The following is an 18,395-nucleotide window of genomic DNA, read 5'->3' as shown; positions in this document are numbered from 1 at the left end:
GCCCGGGGTCGTCACATGTGGTTGCCACAAGCCCGCCGGACGCTCCTTCGTCGAATCTGCCGGCCGCTGCTCACTCTAGCCCGCCGAGTGTGACACTGTGTGTTCCATTGTGAAAGCGACGCAACGCGTAAAAAGACAGTATAAGTCATTATAATCCGTAATTATGTCCCCACTGGATGCAACAAATGCCTCGTTTATAATGGGTTTTAATGTTTTTGTCTCGTCGTTGCTCCGGCCGGGACACGGCATCACAGTATGGTAAGGGGCGTAACATTTCCGTCACATGCTTGAGGTATTCTGCCAATCACAATGCACTGGACAGCTGGCCAATCAGAGCACACCTCGCTTTTCAGACCGATGAGCTTTGTGAAAATCGAGTGTTTCAGAAAGGCGGGGCATAGAGGAGAAACAATAATGCACAGTATGTGGAAAATAATGCGTTTTTTGAACCTTAAACTGCATAAACACATTTAATTACACCAAATACACAAAATAATGTTCTTTTTAGCAACATCATATGACCCCTTTAATAATGTAGTGGCTCTTGATACTGCTGTTTTTTTTCTATTCTGCAAAAGCAAAATAACAGAAAAAAGAAAAACAGATGACCTCATGCAACCCATGTCACACGATTCTCGAGAAGAGATCACAGCTGACACTCTCTAAACAGGCAGTGCTTGCATTTCGCAACACAAATGCTCAAAATATGAGATTTGAAACATTTCGTTTGATGGAAAGTGTCAAAAGTTTAAACACACTTACTCATTATTACTATTATCTTCATTTACAAATTTTTTAAAATAAGTTTTTCAAAACTTCAGGCATTTAAGCATATGCCCTCAGATCATAAGGATTTTATAAGACGTAAATTCAAAACATTTTACTGTTGGTTTATATATACTTGTCTACCAACCTATTCGTTATTAATAAGTGAACCACTTTTTCTTTCTTTCAGTTCTATTCATTACAAGGGGTTATCAGTTAATGCATCTTTCATTATAATCATATATAAAAAAAGACCGTTCCTATAGTCTACCTGGTTATTCATTGAATGAAATGAAACAACTCCTGTTCCAATCATACACTGAATGCTTTAATTGATCTGAAAGAAAATACAAAAAAAGTTGTGATTTTAACAGACTAAATTTTTAGTTCTACTCCGTCTCCGTTCACATACAGCTTTTTTGGATTTGAACGCAAGTCAGACACACTCTCAATAACATTTAGCATCTGTTCCAAAGCCCACCACTTGGTCTGTGCTCTAATAAGTCAATCTTGTCTGTCCTATACTTCAGTATACAGTAGCAACATTTATTAAAAGCAGTGGGAATTCTGGCCCCAGATCAGGTGTCACGTTCATAACAGCATTAGAGTACAAGAACTGATCTTGGCTCAGAGTCCCACCCTTTCTGTACTACTGGTCTTAACTACAAACCCAGATCAGCAAGCGTACTCTGAAACGTCACCAATACATTACATGGATTTTTTTCTTTCAACAGTATTATCTCCTAAAAATAAAAACTTTGCTGTGGGAATCACTGCTTTTTTGTGAAATTGATAAATTCAGTCTCTCAGAAATAACTTGTGAAAATAAAAATACATTAACTCAATATTCCTTCAACCAGGTTATGGTAAAAAGTCAACCTTGTACAATGATATCTTAATGAACTTTGGTCTTTGACCCAAATTCTAAACCTCACACCTGCTACACTTGTGTCATGCAGATCTTCCACAGATCTTGCAAACTCCAGATCTTCCAAACCCATGTCACTGCATCCGAAGCTCTTTCTGACGAAAAGTATCTGTGATCTACACATGATTTGAGGGTCAGCAAACCTGCACAACATGTGAGAATCACAACCAGACGGGACTGCCCAAGCGCACACCAAACGAAGCCGCACTGTTCTGTTCCGTTAAGGCTTGCGTGGGTCGTTTCCTGTTTCACCATGAAAACGTACCAAGTTGCACATTAAAAACAGTAGGTGACAAAAATTGAGAGATACATTTAAATGAAGTGCAAAGGTGCTGCGAATTCAGATGGATTTGGGTCAAGAAGAATCTTCTAGAGTTTATTTACAAACCATTAGTGTCATTAGTTCACACTAAACAGGTTTCACAATCTTTCTTTATTGACAGATCTGATAGTTTAGTTCTTGGTCATTCAGCTACTCTCAGAATCTCACTCTTCAACCCCTTTATTTCATTAGTTACACATGGCTAGAGAGGTTGGGCAACTCAATCATTGTCCATAGGCTTTAAATTTTTTGACAAAACTGCAGACTAACTAAAGAGATGCTCTAGGTGAATTGGTAGAAAACACGTATCGCTTATTCAGCATAGCTAGTAACACAATGGCGACATAGTGGGTTAAGACACCATTGCGAAAAGGTCTCAAAAATGGGAGTAAAGTTACAGAAGACATGCCTTTCCTTAGAAATCCTGCTCAATCCATTTCAATTACTGTCAAGTTGGTCACACTGAACAGTTTTCAGCAACGCCACTCCAGCTGCAATAGACCAAAGATCAACAGCAGTTCATTTGTTGGGTGGGGGCCGTGTCGTGACCATCATCGCTGATCGGCTGGGCTGTTTGTCTTCCTCAACTGCAGCATGCTCTGCCGGCCCGTGATGTGAAATTCTGATTGTAGAAAATCAGTTTAAGTGACTCAGTGTGGTTTTGGGTGAAGATCCAAAGAGGAATGTATTGAAGAAACGGCTACTAATTTTGTAGGTGCAGAGAAGGAAGTGTTACAAAGCATTTCCAGAGATGATAAATATGAATGGAGAACTATGACAAGAAATGTGGGAAAATGGGCGGGTCTTATGATGTGAAAGGGCGGGGCTAAACAGGAGGGACAAGTCACTGATAGGGTGATCAGTACCAGTTGTTAGTCTCTCTAGTTCATCTCATCTTTCTCCGGCGGAGAAGACGAGCGTTTCGTCATCGATCCACAGCTGACGAGTGTTTCTTCTCCTCTATTTCCCATTTAGTTGGTTCATTAAAAATGATCATAATGTTTATAGACTAGCGTATTAAGTTAAATCTATAGTTATATCCCTATACACCACCCAATGCTGAGATTTTATTATTTAATTCATTTTTTTTTATTACTTTTTTTTTTTGTAAAAAGACGGATAACTGCACACAGGGCAGCTCTGTGCCTGAGGCTGAACTGCAGGGTGAGCGTTACAGTGGCCACACGGTGAAAATGTTTAGTTCTCCTTCTTGGCCTCCATGTTGCCGTAGCTGGATCCCGTCTTCTTCACTTCGGTTACACCGATGAGCCGACGAACTGCTACAGAAGCTGCGGAGAGAGAAACGGTGACAGGGAAGTCACATCAGTTGAGGGATAAAGAATAAACTAGTGAAATAATCTCTGACCCTTATCTCATTCATGTTTTAATCTTATGTTCTTTTACAGTATGCAATTTTACCTCATAGACTTGCAGATTACTTTTGTATTTTGGTGCACACTGAAGGTTATTACTTTTAATAGTAAATAGCTTTTAGTTTGTGCCATAGTCAAACATGGCAAAACCACCCAATCAATGAATGGTTGTGAGAGGAAGTAAATAAATAAAAAAATAAACAATAATAAGACAATCATCAAGACAGCTAAGGACACACAGATGAATCCCGATTATTGCTAGACAAAGGCAAACAATATTTATAATTTAAAAGAAAGGGACATTCTAGATGACATTTTATTGGGATTTTTTACACCACTTCAAACTAGTGATGCACCATAATTTTGGGAACTGAAAATATTTGTCAGAGAGAAAGAAAAAAAAACTGGTTTCGGCCAAAATATTTTTCAGCTAAAACCATGGATCAAAACATCACTAAGTGCCTCCCCAATGGCATGCTTTGACTGTGTCTGTTTCATGCATACATCTTGGATAAGCTACAACAGGTAAACATGTCAGCTTTTGTGGACACACTTTATCATGACAAAAATGATGCTAAAGCAATACGCAAAATTTGTTTGCCTAAAATACTTAATATATACACTACATCAGGTTTATTATCATCAGAGTATACAACACTCTGAAGAGCAGACGGAGTTCAATTATGCAAATTTTACTACCCAAATGTTATTTTCAAGTTTTGGTTTTCAGCTAAATGTCAAATAGAATTTTGAATTCTGTGTTTCAGTAAAAAATCATTTTGGCGCTTAAATGTGTGTTTGTACTGAAAGCTAATTTTGTCATCTTAAATGTACACAACCACACAGATGTCTACGCTAACAGATATGGATTAATAGCCCTTGCAATCTACAATTCATGGGGATTTTATGAATAATCTACAAAACTTCAAACCACTATGACAGCACATGAAGGAAACAACGACTGACCGACAATGAGGAAGATCATAAACCCAATGATGAGGAGGGGAGAGCCACTGACAACGACGTCCCAGGCAAAGTTAATAAGCGGAGAAAGCAGGAGAGTAGCCCAACACAGGAAGTTCAGCAGTGTCCAAATTCGACGTTTGGGTTTGATGGTGGGACCGGGGAAACAGCCCTCCTTCTCATAGTGTTCTTGTAATGCATCCTTGAAAGACAGAGATGTGGGAAGAATTGCAGCACACATCAATCCAATAAATCAGATATAAAAGTTCAAATAAAACAATTAAACTCAAAAAGGCCAGTTCATCTGAAGCCTGAGCTTTATACCTTCTCTTGGTAGAGCTTATGTAACCAGGCAGCACACTCCTTCTCATCATCAGGAATCTCCTCCACAGGGAAGCGCCTGCCAACAGAACAGTGAGGGGTCAGAGCAGCACATGACAGACTCCAATAGAGGGCGCTGTAACCGCAAGCAGCACAGCAGAGGATGCACGTAGCTAGGTACAGATCCTCTTAGTTACAACCTTAATCCAAATATTTAAGGAGATCTCAGGTCAGCAGTAAAACACAAAACCTGGACACTCACAGTCATTCATCATAATATATCCACCTGCAATCATGTCAGATTTTGGAAGTAAAGCAGCTAATCTATTAAACGAATTAAAATATAGTGAACTTCAGCTCTGTGACTCACCTGATGCTCAGGTCTGCTTTGTATTTCTTCCCGTTAACGATGCCCAGCAGGGTCGGGTTCTGCTTGTCTTTGAAGTTCAGTGTGACATCGTACACAGCTTTCACTATTGAAACAGAACGAATACATTGATGTTACGGAATGGAATGTTTGAATGTTGCAAAAATACAGTGTATAGATCTTAAGACAGTTCACCCAAAAATTTAACTTCTGTCTTCATTTACTAATACTGATGTCATTCATCCATTTCATAAACAAAAACGAGGACGTCAGCTGCTTGCTTGGCTACCAAGATTCCTCAGAATAGCTTTATGTTCAACAGAAGAAAAAGTCATGCGGGTTTAACATCATGAGGGTGAGTAAATGATGAAAGAACTTTAATTTTTGGGTGAACAATCCTTTTTTAATTTTCAGTCTTTTCCTCACACAAAGTCATCATATAAATTCAAAATACTGTAAACAAAGGGAATGAGTTGCATGGAACACTTTTGCATAGCTTTTGCATCCTTGTTGAAGCTTGAAAACTTCAGTCTCCATTCACTATCACTGAATGGACAAGAGAGAATGATACATTCTTGAAAATACCTTCTTTTGTGTTCCAAGGAACAAAGTCAGTCAGTCAAACAGGTTTGGAACGACATTATAGCAAGCAAATGATGACAATTTTTTTTAAGAGAACTCCTAAAGTAAATAATATTTCTATTGTAATGAAAGATTCAGAGCACCAGATATCACTCATGGCAGCATAAGAGAGGAAAAGGCTGAATAGAGTATGAATTGAGCATAATTGGCATGAAAATCAGGATGATGGAAAGCAGTGCAGCATGGCTACACACATTCATGATGGCCCATCTGCAGTCAAATCAAGCTCTCGAGTCCATTTCAGTCACCTCATTAGGGGAAAGAACGATCTTGAAACAAGCAATTAGCAAGTGATGTCCTATAAATGTAATTACTGGTGAATTATAAAGCATCACAGAACAGAATCACAATACTAGACATGCATCACACATAAATAATTGTAATAAGCATCACATTGTGACATGTATAGTGATGACATACACTCCCAAGTAATGCCACACACTCCAAAATAATACTGGACCACAATGGCTTGTTTCATTTACACAATCAAAAGTTTGGGGTAAGATAGATGATATTTTTACATTATTTTTAAGATTTAATTGATCAAAAGTGATAGTAAAGATCTAGATTGGTACAAAGAATCTACTTAAAGGGGTAGAAAGGAAAATTTGAAATCGCATCATATGACCCCTTTAAAAATGCAGTTCATTTGAACTTGAAAATAAAGTATCGCAAAAACATTGAGCAGCACAAGTGTTTTCAACACTGATAATATTAAGAAATGTTTCTTGAGCAGCAAATCAGCATATCAGAATGATTTCTAAAGGATCATGTGACACTGAAGACTGGAGTAATGATGCTTAGGATGCACAGGAATAAATTACATTTTAAAATATATTAAATATAAACGTTACTTTAAATTGTAACAATATTTCACAATATTATTGTATTTGCTGTATTTTTGATCAAACGAATGCTGCCTTGGTGAGCAAAAGAGACTTATTAAAAAAATATATCTTACCAATCCCAAACTTTTGAATGGTAGTACATTCCTAAAAATACAGTGTAAACTCTCAGCCTATATTCAGATGCAGATAGCAGGTGACAGACGGAAGAGTCTCGACCACTGAGGTGGTAAATGCATTGAGATTTTCTTATGGCAGCATGTCAAGAGTATTCTGGGGACATGCGAATTCTAGGAAGAACATTAGTTATCACCATAACCGCTAGCAGCATCACATTGCGGATAACCGCACTCTTGTCTAGGGTCACTCATACTTGGACATTATTATTAGACACCAGTCAGGTGGAAATCCAAATAAGCACCAAGAAAAGGGCCAGCTTATGAGTTTAAACATGTTCTGTTGAGACACTTCATGACCATTTGTTTTTCTTGACTCCTGTCCATCACCCAGCCAGGAAGCAATGTTTGACTCTTTTAACATGGCAACACACAGCAGCTATGTGTAAACAGTATCCCTGTGACAGTGATGGAGTGTGCGGAAACCTTCGTCTGACCTGTTCCCTTGAGGCATTGCAGTGTAGTGGTGAATCCTTTGGTGCGGGGCAGCAGGTGGTACTTCAGTTTTGGAAGGCCCTTACTCTCAGCCACTTGCATGCTTATCTGATGTTTCTTTTCCGTAAATCTTGTTCCTTCACAGTACAGCAGGAACTGCCAAACACACACACACACACACCAGCGGATTGTAACTCCCGGGTCAGTGTTTAACACATTAATCCTATCACTTCATAATCTCTGCCTCTTGTTGCCAACGGAAACTTCCAATCAGAGCACGTCATAAGTGACCTCACCGCTGGAGTTACTCGCATGTCTAGTAACACTGACCCACATCCAAATATTGTGATGACAGAATAAATAAATAAACACACTAAACTACATCATCTAAACAAGAATGAAACTTTAGTACGTTAACACCGGGCTTGACGTGGTGTTTGAGATACAGCTTGATTTCTTAGCCTCAATATGTTAAAATGGTTAGCAAGAGAGGCATCAGGGAAAAATATGAATTAAGACATGACTCTGCCTCTGTAATTGTTTTACTGCAAGGTCAGAAATTATTATAATACAATCTTTGAACGAGAAAACTTTTCTTGTGAACCGAGTATGGGGAAAAGTTCACTTTGCATTCACACTTCTTTGTGACTTCCATTTCATTTTTTTTTGTTGCAGTCTCTGTGCCTTGTTTAAATGTCAACACACCTTTACTGAGCTTGGTTTGCAGTTTATGTGCATATGTTGCCCAAGCACAGGACAAAAGTAACACCAAGCTCCAAATGCGAATTGAGTTAAAGTAATTTTATTAGGAACTGCAACATCACATGCTTTCAAACTGTAAAAACAAATAATTCACCAAAAACTGCAATATAAAACATTTAACTCAACCCCACAACAAGGAAAAAGACTGAAGTACTGGTTAACCAAAATCTGCCTATCACCAATTGAATAGTTCTCAACCATTAAAAGAACATTTGCATGGGTTTAGAGATTTACAAGGTCAATTTGAGGTTGTGGTTAGCCCTATATTTGACAGCAACAATTCATCAAATACTCAGTACACATCTCCATGGTGAAGAGAAAAGGCTTAAGTCAAAGCTCTTCTTAATTATCAGGTCATTAGAGCATCCTAATCGCTCAGTGTACTCACCCACATGTATTCTGGGTAATCTCGGAGACGGTTCAGCCCACTGAAGACAGTTTCTCTGTCCTCCTCCCACTTCCGCGTACAGAAAACTATTTCCAAGAAGTACCACGTCCAGCCAATCAGAGGAACTTTCAGCAGTTCGTGTTTAGCCAGAACCTTAGAACTCTGGAGAAGGAAAAAAAAAATCAAATTAAAGGGAGGATAAAAAATGCAAAAAAGGAATCGGAGAGGAAGGAAGAGAGGATAGAGAAGAATTCAAATCAGCCACTCAATCAAAACAAATAAATCCAACATCAGAACTCATCCAAGAGAGAAAAGTCAAATTGATCTCTTGGGATTGAGCCTCATGACGACTGCGATTTCGAAACACAGAACAAAAATGGATGATGACTCAGTTTTTGCTATTGTTAACTAGGGCTGCACGATAAATCGCATGCGATATTTAACGCGCATCTTATCAGTTACAGAACCGGCTTTCTGACAAGATGCGCATTAAATATCGCATGCGATTTATCGTGCAGCCCTATTGTTAACTAAAACTACTAAACAGCATTGTAGTTCATTTAAATAAAAATAAAATTATAAATAAAACAAAGTTTAAATGAAAATTAGAAATGTTACCTTGGCAACTAACTGAAAAAATATTTATTTTAATACAAGTTTATTTTATTTGAAAGTACATAAAAAAAATTTTTCAATAAATGTTGACATACTAAAATCACTAAACCTGAAATAAAAGCTAAATAGAAAGATTTAAAAATTACATATATAAAACGACAAAGATTTCAGTACATTTATTATGTGCCTACTTAAAATTAAAATAAAAAAGGCAATTCAAAATATTAATAAATACAGAATGCATATACACACACAAACACACATATACATGCATACATATATAAAATAAAATGGCACTGCACAAAGCATAACCTGGCCATCACAGGCCCCAACACAAGCGATGTCTCATATTGTATATAGCAGAATTATGCTCTTTCATGAATGTATTTTCAGCCAAATGTAATTCTAAAAGATACTGTGATGCAGTTCATTCCCAATACTAGTTTCACTGCATGCAAGTACTGATGGGAAACAACTCCACATAATTAAAAAATAATTTCACCCAGTATCCATGCGTAACATGATTTTTGTTCTTCAAAACAGTATCTTAGCCACATTCTAATATCCAAATTAAATGGTGTGCAGAATGCTTTTTGCATCATTTGCACAATTTTCTGTTGAAGAAGCTACATTGAAGAAGCTAGTCACACATTCATCAGCTTCCATTTTAGTTTGGATGCAAGTCGAGAGTGATTCAGCTCACAAAGTTTTGAGACACAGGCCTACATGAATGTCACACCTCAAAACTAACACCATCCTTCACAACTTCCCACTTCACTATGTTGTCTTCACTGATTGTCATGACTCACCCCCAGTATGCCGTATCTCTCACACATGGTCCAGCCACACAGGAAGTCGATCTCATAGTTGTGATTGAGGATGATGATGACGTGCTCTTTACCAAACTTATCCACCGTGGCCTGATCGGTGTAGAGTGTGCACTCTGTGCCTGACCACCACTCTAACAGCATCACCAACTCTGTTAAGAAAGCAGTATAAAAGTGTGTCAAGCAGGTGTTATGATTTCAGGTGCGTCAGAAAGATCTATATTGTGACAAGCGCCATGCAAATTGTTTCCTCCCCTGAAATAAATTGCTTCTGCTCATATAATTCTCATCTATAAATTGCTCCAGATAAAAGCGTCTGCTAAATTAACAAATGTAAATGCAAATAAATTTCAACTGATGCTTGTCACACGACACACCGCAGCCATAATAACACTAGAATTAAAAAATAGAATTTTAATTCGTTTTTTCCTTTTTTTATTCAAAATATTCAAAAAATTGGTTACCATGTCATCAACTATCTGATATTACGATTCTCAAATACGTAATTGAGTGTGTTTTGTCTCATAAAAACCTTTATAAATGAACTTGATCTATAACATGAGACGGGCACTGCCATGTTTGTTCGCACTGCAGGTCAGAGAGTCCTGTCAGTCAAATTTACAGCACGTGAATTCATCAGTTTCTCCCGAAATACATGCAAGTAAGTAGCCAGTGAACTGGGAGAATAATAGAGTGAACTATATAGAGTAATAGAGTGTAACTTATAGTCACTTACACTCTTTATCTGATATGAATAAAACACGTCGGCAAATTATATTTGAATGGATTATTACTGCTTCCATAGACATCAGTGTGTATTTTGCAAACTCTAAATGTATTGTTTTACTAGTATGTATGTTTACTTAAAGGGTTAGTTCACCCAAAAATGAAAATTAGCCCATAAATTACTCACCCTCAAGTAATCCTAGGTGTATAAGACTTTCTTCTTTCAGACGAATCCAGTCGGAGTTATATTAAAAATAGTCTTTGATCTTTCAAGCTGTTTAATGCCACTCAGCGGGTGTTGCATGCATCAGTCCAAAAGAAGTTAAATAAAAAGAGCCCATCCATAAAAAAAAAAGTCTCCCACGGCTCCGGGGGGTGAGCAAAGGCCTCCTGTAGCGAATCGATGCGTTTTTGTAAGAAAAATATCCATATTCAAAACGTAATAATCACTTTGATGTAGCTTGCGCCAACAGTTCTACACGGAAGCAGTTCCGGGAGCATGACGTATGAGGTCAGTGCTGCGCATGCGCCGCTCAGAAGTGACGAACGCAGAAGCGCAGGGCAGAGATCAAAACAAAACATTTTATCGAAAAAGGATTTTGATATAAGCCAAGAGGAGACTGGTTTTCCTTTGCTAAAGTAAGGAAACTTTGCTTCCTTTTCTCCTGTTAACAAACGTTGGTTTTCACGAGACTCACCGGCACATGCGCAGCGCTGAACTCATACGTCATCAGCCCGGAGCTGCTGCCGTGTATGACTGTTGGTGCAAGCTATATTAAAGTGATTATTACGTTTTGAATTTGGATATTTTTCTTACAAAAACGCATCGATTCGCTACAGGAGGCCTTTGTTCACCCCCCGGAGCCGTGTGAGACACTTTTTTTTTTTTTTAGATGGGTGCTTTTTATTTAACTTCTTTTGGACTGATGCATGCAACACCCGCTGAGTGGCATTAAACAGCTTGAAAGATCAAAGACTATTTTTAATATAACTCCGACTGGATTCGTCTGAAAGAAGAAAGTCATATACACCTAGGATGACTTGAGGGTGAGTAATTTATGGGCAATTTTCATTTTTGGGTGAACTAACCCTTTAAATTTCTGAAACTTAAACTAAACATTATGTGGTTGAAAACACTGCATAGTTGTGATTATATGACAAACGCTGAGCTCGTCCGTCTCTGGCTCATCGTCAGCCAAAGCGCGAAAGCACAGTTTAAATCTAGCAGTTATGTGACGTCACTGAACATTCTAAAACCCATATGTGAGACCGTACTCCCAGGGGCTCAGAAATAACGATCGCACATGTGGGACCGTGCCGCTCTAAGGGTTAAAGACATTTTTAAAAACATTAAGTGATATCCATTCACAAATGCTTTATATATTACAGTAATAGGTACCCAGCTCTGGAATAAATGTAAAAAAAATGTACAGGTCTGTAAAAACATTGAGCTGAGGCAAAAAAACGACTCACGGCTCCATAGCGAGTAGGCGAGTCTGGTGTTGATCTTGCGGTACAGCTGTTTGTTGATGGGCCACAGCACACAGGTACACAGCTGGGTGAAGTTGAGAATGAGACCGCTCACCACAAACACAAAGCCAATCAAGAGCTGCAGTATGAACAGGCTCTTCAGCCACGCCACCACACCCATGACTGAGAGCCCCTTCCACACACACACACACACTCACTCACTCACTCACCCCCCCCCACACACACACACACACACACTGCTGGAAGACCAGAGAGACAGAGGCGACACCAAATTAAAATTTCATCAGATAATTAAACAGGATTTGTTGTAATTTTCTTTTTTTTAACACATTGTTTTACCCCCCACAAAATTTACATGGACTGATCAGACAATTCTTAAAAAGAAAGATTTATAAATATATATATCCATAAAAATACATACATATTCAACTTCAAATCACATGTGGCAGATCACAAAAAAGTAAACCAATTGGTAGCAAATTAGTGTTATTTTCTCAAAGCAATTTTTATTCATATTTGGGGGTTGCCAATTGCTAATTTAGGGCACTGACTGGAATATTTCTATTTTTGTTAGTTCGACTGTCTGCGTTTGCTATATAGACTTTCAAAGCAAAGGTTTGCAACATAACCAAACTATTTAGTTGACCAAGCAAAAATAAACAACATAGCTAATCATTGTGTCAGTTACACAAAATATATTAACATATAAACGCAACATCAAACTTTCAATCATTCCGCTATGAATAAATGCACAAATATAAGTGCTGATCTATATATTATTGGTAGCATTTGCATGAGAATCATGGAATTTGTATCAGTCAATCCAGTTGTCCTCTTAAACTCATGTTTAATATGTTATTAAGTATAATCATCTCAGTTATCACATCAATATCATGAATGGATGTTTAACTCACCACAGCGGGTTTGTCTCTACAATCCTCTTTTACACGGCCCTTCACTTAGTACCACCGACCTGAGAGAAAACGAGACAGAGCACATTTAGAGAATGCATGAATGCAACCGTTACCAGCAACACATTTAGTCCTGCTTATTTTTACTTCCACATCCTGTTCCAAGATACGAAAATCCACTGTAAAGTAGGCGAGAGTTCATGACCACAGGCCCTTGGGCACCAAAAACTCCATATGCACCAGCACTGCACACACATACAGCTGCACGACACACACACACTCCGCACAAACACACACCCTCTCACCCAGTTGGAGGAACTCCAAACACCTCCTCCAATTTCGCTCTCTTGCATGCACTTACTGCCTCGTTTTTGCAACCCCTTTTCCCCCAACTGTATCTCTCACTCCATTATTATATTGCAGGCAGCATCTCGACGTGACTTGTCATGTACAAAAATTCCACTCTGAAAAACATATCACACAAACGCTCTCATTGGATCTGAAGGTCTCTGGTTTCAAATCGATTTTGAAAGCTTATCAAGCTTTAATCTCCCAGCACCGCTTAATCCGATAACAAGACAACAACTGCAAGCGAAAGACTGGAATAATCCTCTAACAAAATGTGTGCCTCAGCAAATTTATTTGCCAAATAATCTTTTAAAGCATTGCTTAACCAAATGAAAAGAGAGGATTGAAGCTCAGTGCTTCCTTGCAGGTTTATCTGATACTCAGGATGAAGTTGCCTAACGCAACTACTTAACCTGGCCATCTCGTAACCTGCAGGAGCCCCGTCTGACCCCATCAATACTATCATTTTCTCTGTTAGTACGTGTCGACTCTGATAACAAAGTTCAGTTCAGTCAACCATCCTACTACACTAACTGATATCATTTCAAAGTGTAAAACATAAATTCTGCTCAACGACCCATACATTCAGGCCAACATTATCAGATACCTGCTGTTTTTGTATATGTAAAATCCCTGTTGTGAGCGAGGAGCAGCTAGCAAAATGTTTATGGTGGATTAGGAGAGTATTTAGATCTAATCTGAATGACGCCTTACAAAGATAAACAATGATTCTGAACTCAATCTGAAGATGTACAAACATTACAATCTGCCAAATCTACGTGCCTTTTCAAACAAACACAAAACAATCACGTTACAACTTGTGGGCAGCGGGTAAAAATGTATACCTACAAAGCTTCGGTTCCTGCACCAACACATCAGCCAAGACAAACAAAACACAAACAGCTCTAACCTCACATGAAGACCGACTGAAGGAAGAAAAATGAGAGGGTGCGAATGCGAAAGGAAAGAGTTGAACTCTGTCCTGCTATTTATTACTGCACAAACTTAAGTAAACTTTGGAACCCTACCAAAGTGTGTGTGTGTGTTTGAGATCAAGGGAATAACACATCAGCCAAGACAAACAAAACACAAACAGCTCTAACCTCACATGAAGACCGACTGAAGGAAGAAAAATGAGAGGGTGCGAATGCGAAAGGAAAGAGTTGAACTCTGTCCTGCTATTTATTACTGCACAAACTTAAATAAACTTTGGAACCCTACCAAAGTGTGTGTGTGTTTGAGATCAAGGGAATGGCAGAGTGCTCTAAATCAAATCATGGGACGCATTATCAGTGTATTTTAAAGAATCTCTGTGTGATAGACACTTCATACATCCCACTTTCTCCACCAAACCATATGCACTACTGACACCTAGTATTCCACTAATATATCGCCATGGTCGATATTTCCACTTTTTATCAATGGCATCGGTGGATACGTTTTTCTGTTTGGCCTATGTGTCAGAGGCAGGACGTTTATTTTGACAGCGCTTACAACAGCAGCGCCTGAGCAAACGAAGCTCCTATTCTTCGTCTTCATTAGTTTACTGTCTCTGTTTAAATTAATAAATTATTAGCCTATACAGAGCTGATAAACAAGTAAACAGTGCACAAAAAGTATTAGTGTATATTTTTAGTAACAGAAAGGCAAACGCTTTACTACTTTTTCCCATTCATATCAAGTCTCTGAAGCCTAGTTTCAGAAATCTTGCAAACTGTCAAATTCAGCTGTGAGATCTTCTGAAGTGTTTATTTGTAGCCTGTTCAATGGTCTGCACAACTGACAAACTTTAAATCCTTGATTTCAAACTATGATGCACTAGATCCAGTTGGCCGCTATATCGTATTCCCATCATATTCACTGTGCTATATGTGAAATTAGCTCTAACTGTCTAACTAACTTAACGCTCTCTCTCCACTGTGTTTAAACGTGTTTGCTTTCTGAAAACACCGGTTAGCTTGCAGTTTAGCGATCTCCACTTCAATATTCTATTATCAGAAAAGTGTCATTTATCAAGTGTTCATTTATGAGAGAGGCTGTGTATGTATGAATTACCACCGTTTTGCCATGTTTCTCTATTAACAGTGAAGCTGTGGCTTTATTTGCTTTAGAAACGATGATGTTTCCAGCTCCTTGTTGGATAATGTAGCTCGTCAGCGATTAAGCTATTTTATTGATAAAATTGCGGGGCAGCGCTAAAAGGTTTGTCTAAAATGGTCTAAATGCGAAAAAGAATGTCTGTGTGCGCGCTAGGTGTGATCTGACTAAACGTGTGTGCGTGAGGTCCAGTGAAGACAGCGCATTAGTTTAGAACTCTTCTAATTTTTATTTTTATTTTTTAAACGTAGAGAGTGTGTTGATTTGTGCAATGATAACCTACCAGCAATGATCTGCTGTCAGAGAGTGAAAGTGCGCTTTCATCCAGAGCGTCTCTCACATGTTCCGCCATGTGCTTCTCATCCATGCTTATTTACAGATAAAAAAATTAAACAGACACCGCATGGCCTTTCAGTCATTCTAGAGACAACCAAGCAACAGGTGGTCACCATAGTGCCCTAAGAATCAAAACACTTTCAAACAATATCTAGGGCATGTTGTAGTCCAGATTAAAATGTAAAAAAAGTTTGAAAATATATAGCCTATTAAGTCTAAATATTTAAGTATTTGGTGCTGTGATGAACATCATAGCAAATACACAAATCTGAATGGCTGTTTAAATAATTTAAACACGATTCAGAAACAGAAAGTAGAGCAGCTGCTTTGTTTACAGGGTTTCATTTAAGTGAATTATTATTATTATTTCTGCAGTTTAGCGCCATCTGCTGTCAGAGAGTGAAAGTGCGCTTTCATCCAGAGCGTCTCTCACATGTTCCGCCATGTGCTTCTCGTCCGTGCTTATTTACAGATAAAAAAATGAAACAGACACCGCATGGCCTTTCAGTCGTTCTAGAGACAACCAAGCAACAGGTGGTCACCATAGTGCCCTAAACGCCCTCAAACATGACAGGTGTGCAAATAACTTTAAACTAACAAATTAAAGTCTTAGGCAAGGAGTCTCTCTTTTGACCTTTGCCTGTGTCCCATCCAATAACCCATTACATAAGCTGCAGGTGGCCTAATCAATCCACTGTTGCTTTGGATAACCGTTTGCTAAACTCACCAGTAGGCGTAGTAGGCCACTGCCATGACCACTAACGCCCCACAGATCCCTGTGAAGATCATCACAGCCCCCTGGTTTAGCATCTCCGCTTCTGGTGATGGGCCTTCAAAGCAGAATAATTATGAAATTAGCCGCCTCTGGTTTCGTTCAAAAATGGACAGGCGGTTCTGTTCTCGACAAGCTTGGAGACAAATGAATGAAGGTACAGAAAGTGCTCTTGAAAATATTTGGCAAAGAAATCCTTTTAAAAAGTTGAACGCGGCGCTAGGTGTCGCTTTGCCTAAAGCCACATGCTAATGCTAATCCCACAGAAGGAGAGGACTTTTATAATGATGCAAGCAGGAACAAAACTAGATCCCATAAAGGTGGCAGCACCACTCAAAACCACACACCAGCGGATGTAAAAAGTGAGTCTTTCGATGCTGAACTCCAACTGGATTCTGTTACCAATTGCTGGCCCAAATTCAAAACACAGTTCTGGTTAGCGAATCCTTAGCGAGACGCAGCAGTCCTACAGCATAACGTGGGCATAGCAGCCACCTTCTGTTAAGCCAGAGAGAGCCGTTCTCAGCATCCTGTGTTCCCTCCTCTTCTCTAATCTCCTCTGGATTAGATTACCAATGATTAGCACTATGGAGCAGCACCCTGGATATGTCACATCGCATTTACATCAACTTCAGGATTGAGCTAAGTGGGACAGGACAGTGGTGACTTCCTTTAGCCACCAGGAGGAGCCTCTAGGGACAAGGCCACTCTTTGGCATTTAAAAGATAGTAGTGGTTCTGGCGACTTGTGGGTGCTGTAGCATGCTGGACTTGTTCTTGGCATCCAAGGTCGACAAGGCCCTAAGTCCAGTTTAGATGAGGTGGTGACAGAGAAGAGCAGGCAGGTTGTGGCCCAAAGCCATGACTGCACAACTGCATTACTGGCACAGACGGAGAACACAATGTGCCACAGGCTTACACGTCACACACGTTCTGCTTCTGTTGCTCACTTTATCTCATTATTTCTTCTGTCTTCTTTCATCTTTGTCCGTCTGTCTTTGATTATACCATGCAGGTGATTCCTGTATCCCTGCATTATAACTCAGATTCCTCAATTCTTCCAATTTCAGAGAGGTCAGCATAACTGCATGCATTCAGGAATTTATGTGCAATGATGGCGGTTTCTCAAATGAAAGACCCTGGCATGGTCTCAGAAAATACCTAGGTGCTCCAAATCCATCATAAGACAAAGAATAATCACCTTTCTGATGTGATGACCACCTGGGAAATATGAGGACAGAAAGGAGCAAAAGAGCCGTACTAACTTGCATGTTATAATAAATGTTGAAAGAAAGATAAATGAAGGTCTTGAATTTTTTGGGTCAGCAATGAATCAAAACATGAAACTAGGGGTAATTATGGTTTGCCATAAGTTTGTGTGATGGGAGTTGATCTTTTGTTGCTGTGCTGTAATCAATGGGAAAACCCTTTCAGAGAGTCCACGTATTCTTGAATGTGCAATGGCCTGTGCACAGCTGTGCTTAAGTGCCTTTTTCAATATCTTGTAAAGACTTCGCCTGATAAGGTGTGTAGCATAAAACCCATACATTATGAGCCATATTAGACCAAAGCAGCTTACTGAACTGCAGCTGAGGTCAAGATGTCTAAATCTATAATCTAATCAGTATCCTACACATACAAATAAACAAACACTTCTAAAAAGTCTTTAAACAACTGGTGAAATAGCAGGGGTGAGCAGGGCAAGCTGTGACAGGATAATTCAACCAAAAATTATATTTTAGTCATTATTTCCTCATCCTCTTGTTGTATCTTTGTTCTGTTATTTATCTACGCTTGTAATTTGTTTATTTCCTATGCTGATTTACTCGCCTACAAAATCACCCCAATCATTGATTTTTTTTTTTCCAAATATAAAACTATTGAAGTCATCTGATTTTTTTTCCATATCGCAATATACAGGTGCATCTCAATAAATTAGAATGTCGTAGAAAAGTTCATTTATTTCAGTAATTCAACTCAAATTGT

The 18,395-nt window shown here is 38.8% G+C and overlaps 1 protein-coding gene across 10 annotated transcripts in view; it reads right to left on the bottom strand.

Annotated features, from left to right (window-relative positions):
- Positions 1 to 2,055: 2,055 nt before the first annotated feature.
- LOC107692122 (1-acyl-sn-glycerol-3-phosphate acyltransferase gamma-like) overlaps positions 2,056 to 18,395 on the bottom strand; it is a 27,903-nt gene continuing 11,563 nt past the window's right edge. Inside the window, exons 1-11 of one of the 10 annotated variants that reach the window (XM_016491032.1) lie at positions 16,366 to 16,928; positions 12,861 to 12,919; positions 12,176 to 12,185; positions 11,929 to 12,139; positions 9,712 to 9,881; positions 8,288 to 8,449; positions 7,140 to 7,293; positions 5,043 to 5,145; positions 4,676 to 4,751; positions 4,355 to 4,553; positions 2,056 to 3,304 (exon numbers count right to left, since the gene is read on the bottom strand). In XM_016491032.1, the coding sequence (XP_016346518.1) occupies positions 3,213 to 3,304; positions 4,355 to 4,553; positions 4,676 to 4,751; positions 5,043 to 5,145; positions 7,140 to 7,293; positions 8,288 to 8,449; positions 9,712 to 9,881; positions 11,929 to 12,106 (1,134 nt within the window). In that variant the 5' untranslated portion in view covers positions 12,107 to 12,139; positions 12,176 to 12,185; positions 12,861 to 12,919; positions 16,366 to 16,928 and the 3' untranslated portion in view covers positions 2,056 to 3,212. Of the gene's footprint in view, positions 3,305 to 4,354; positions 4,554 to 4,675; positions 4,752 to 5,042; positions 5,146 to 7,139; positions 7,294 to 8,287; positions 8,450 to 9,711; positions 9,882 to 11,928; positions 12,186 to 12,860; positions 12,920 to 13,004; positions 13,091 to 14,115; positions 14,177 to 16,365; positions 16,929 to 18,395 lie in introns of those variants that run through there. The other 9 variants (XM_016491031.1, XM_016491030.1, XM_016491035.1 and 6 more) reach the window with 9 other exon arrangements.

Source organism: Sinocyclocheilus anshuiensis, unplaced genomic scaffold (genome assembly GCF_001515605.1).
Source record: "Sinocyclocheilus anshuiensis isolate Anshui unplaced genomic scaffold, SAMN03320099.WGS_v1.1 scaffold322, whole genome shotgun sequence".
In the NCBI taxonomy this organism is placed as follows: Eukaryota; Metazoa; Chordata; class Actinopteri; order Cypriniformes; family Cyprinidae; genus Sinocyclocheilus; species Sinocyclocheilus anshuiensis.
This window is presented reverse-complemented; position numbering and strand designations above follow the sequence as displayed.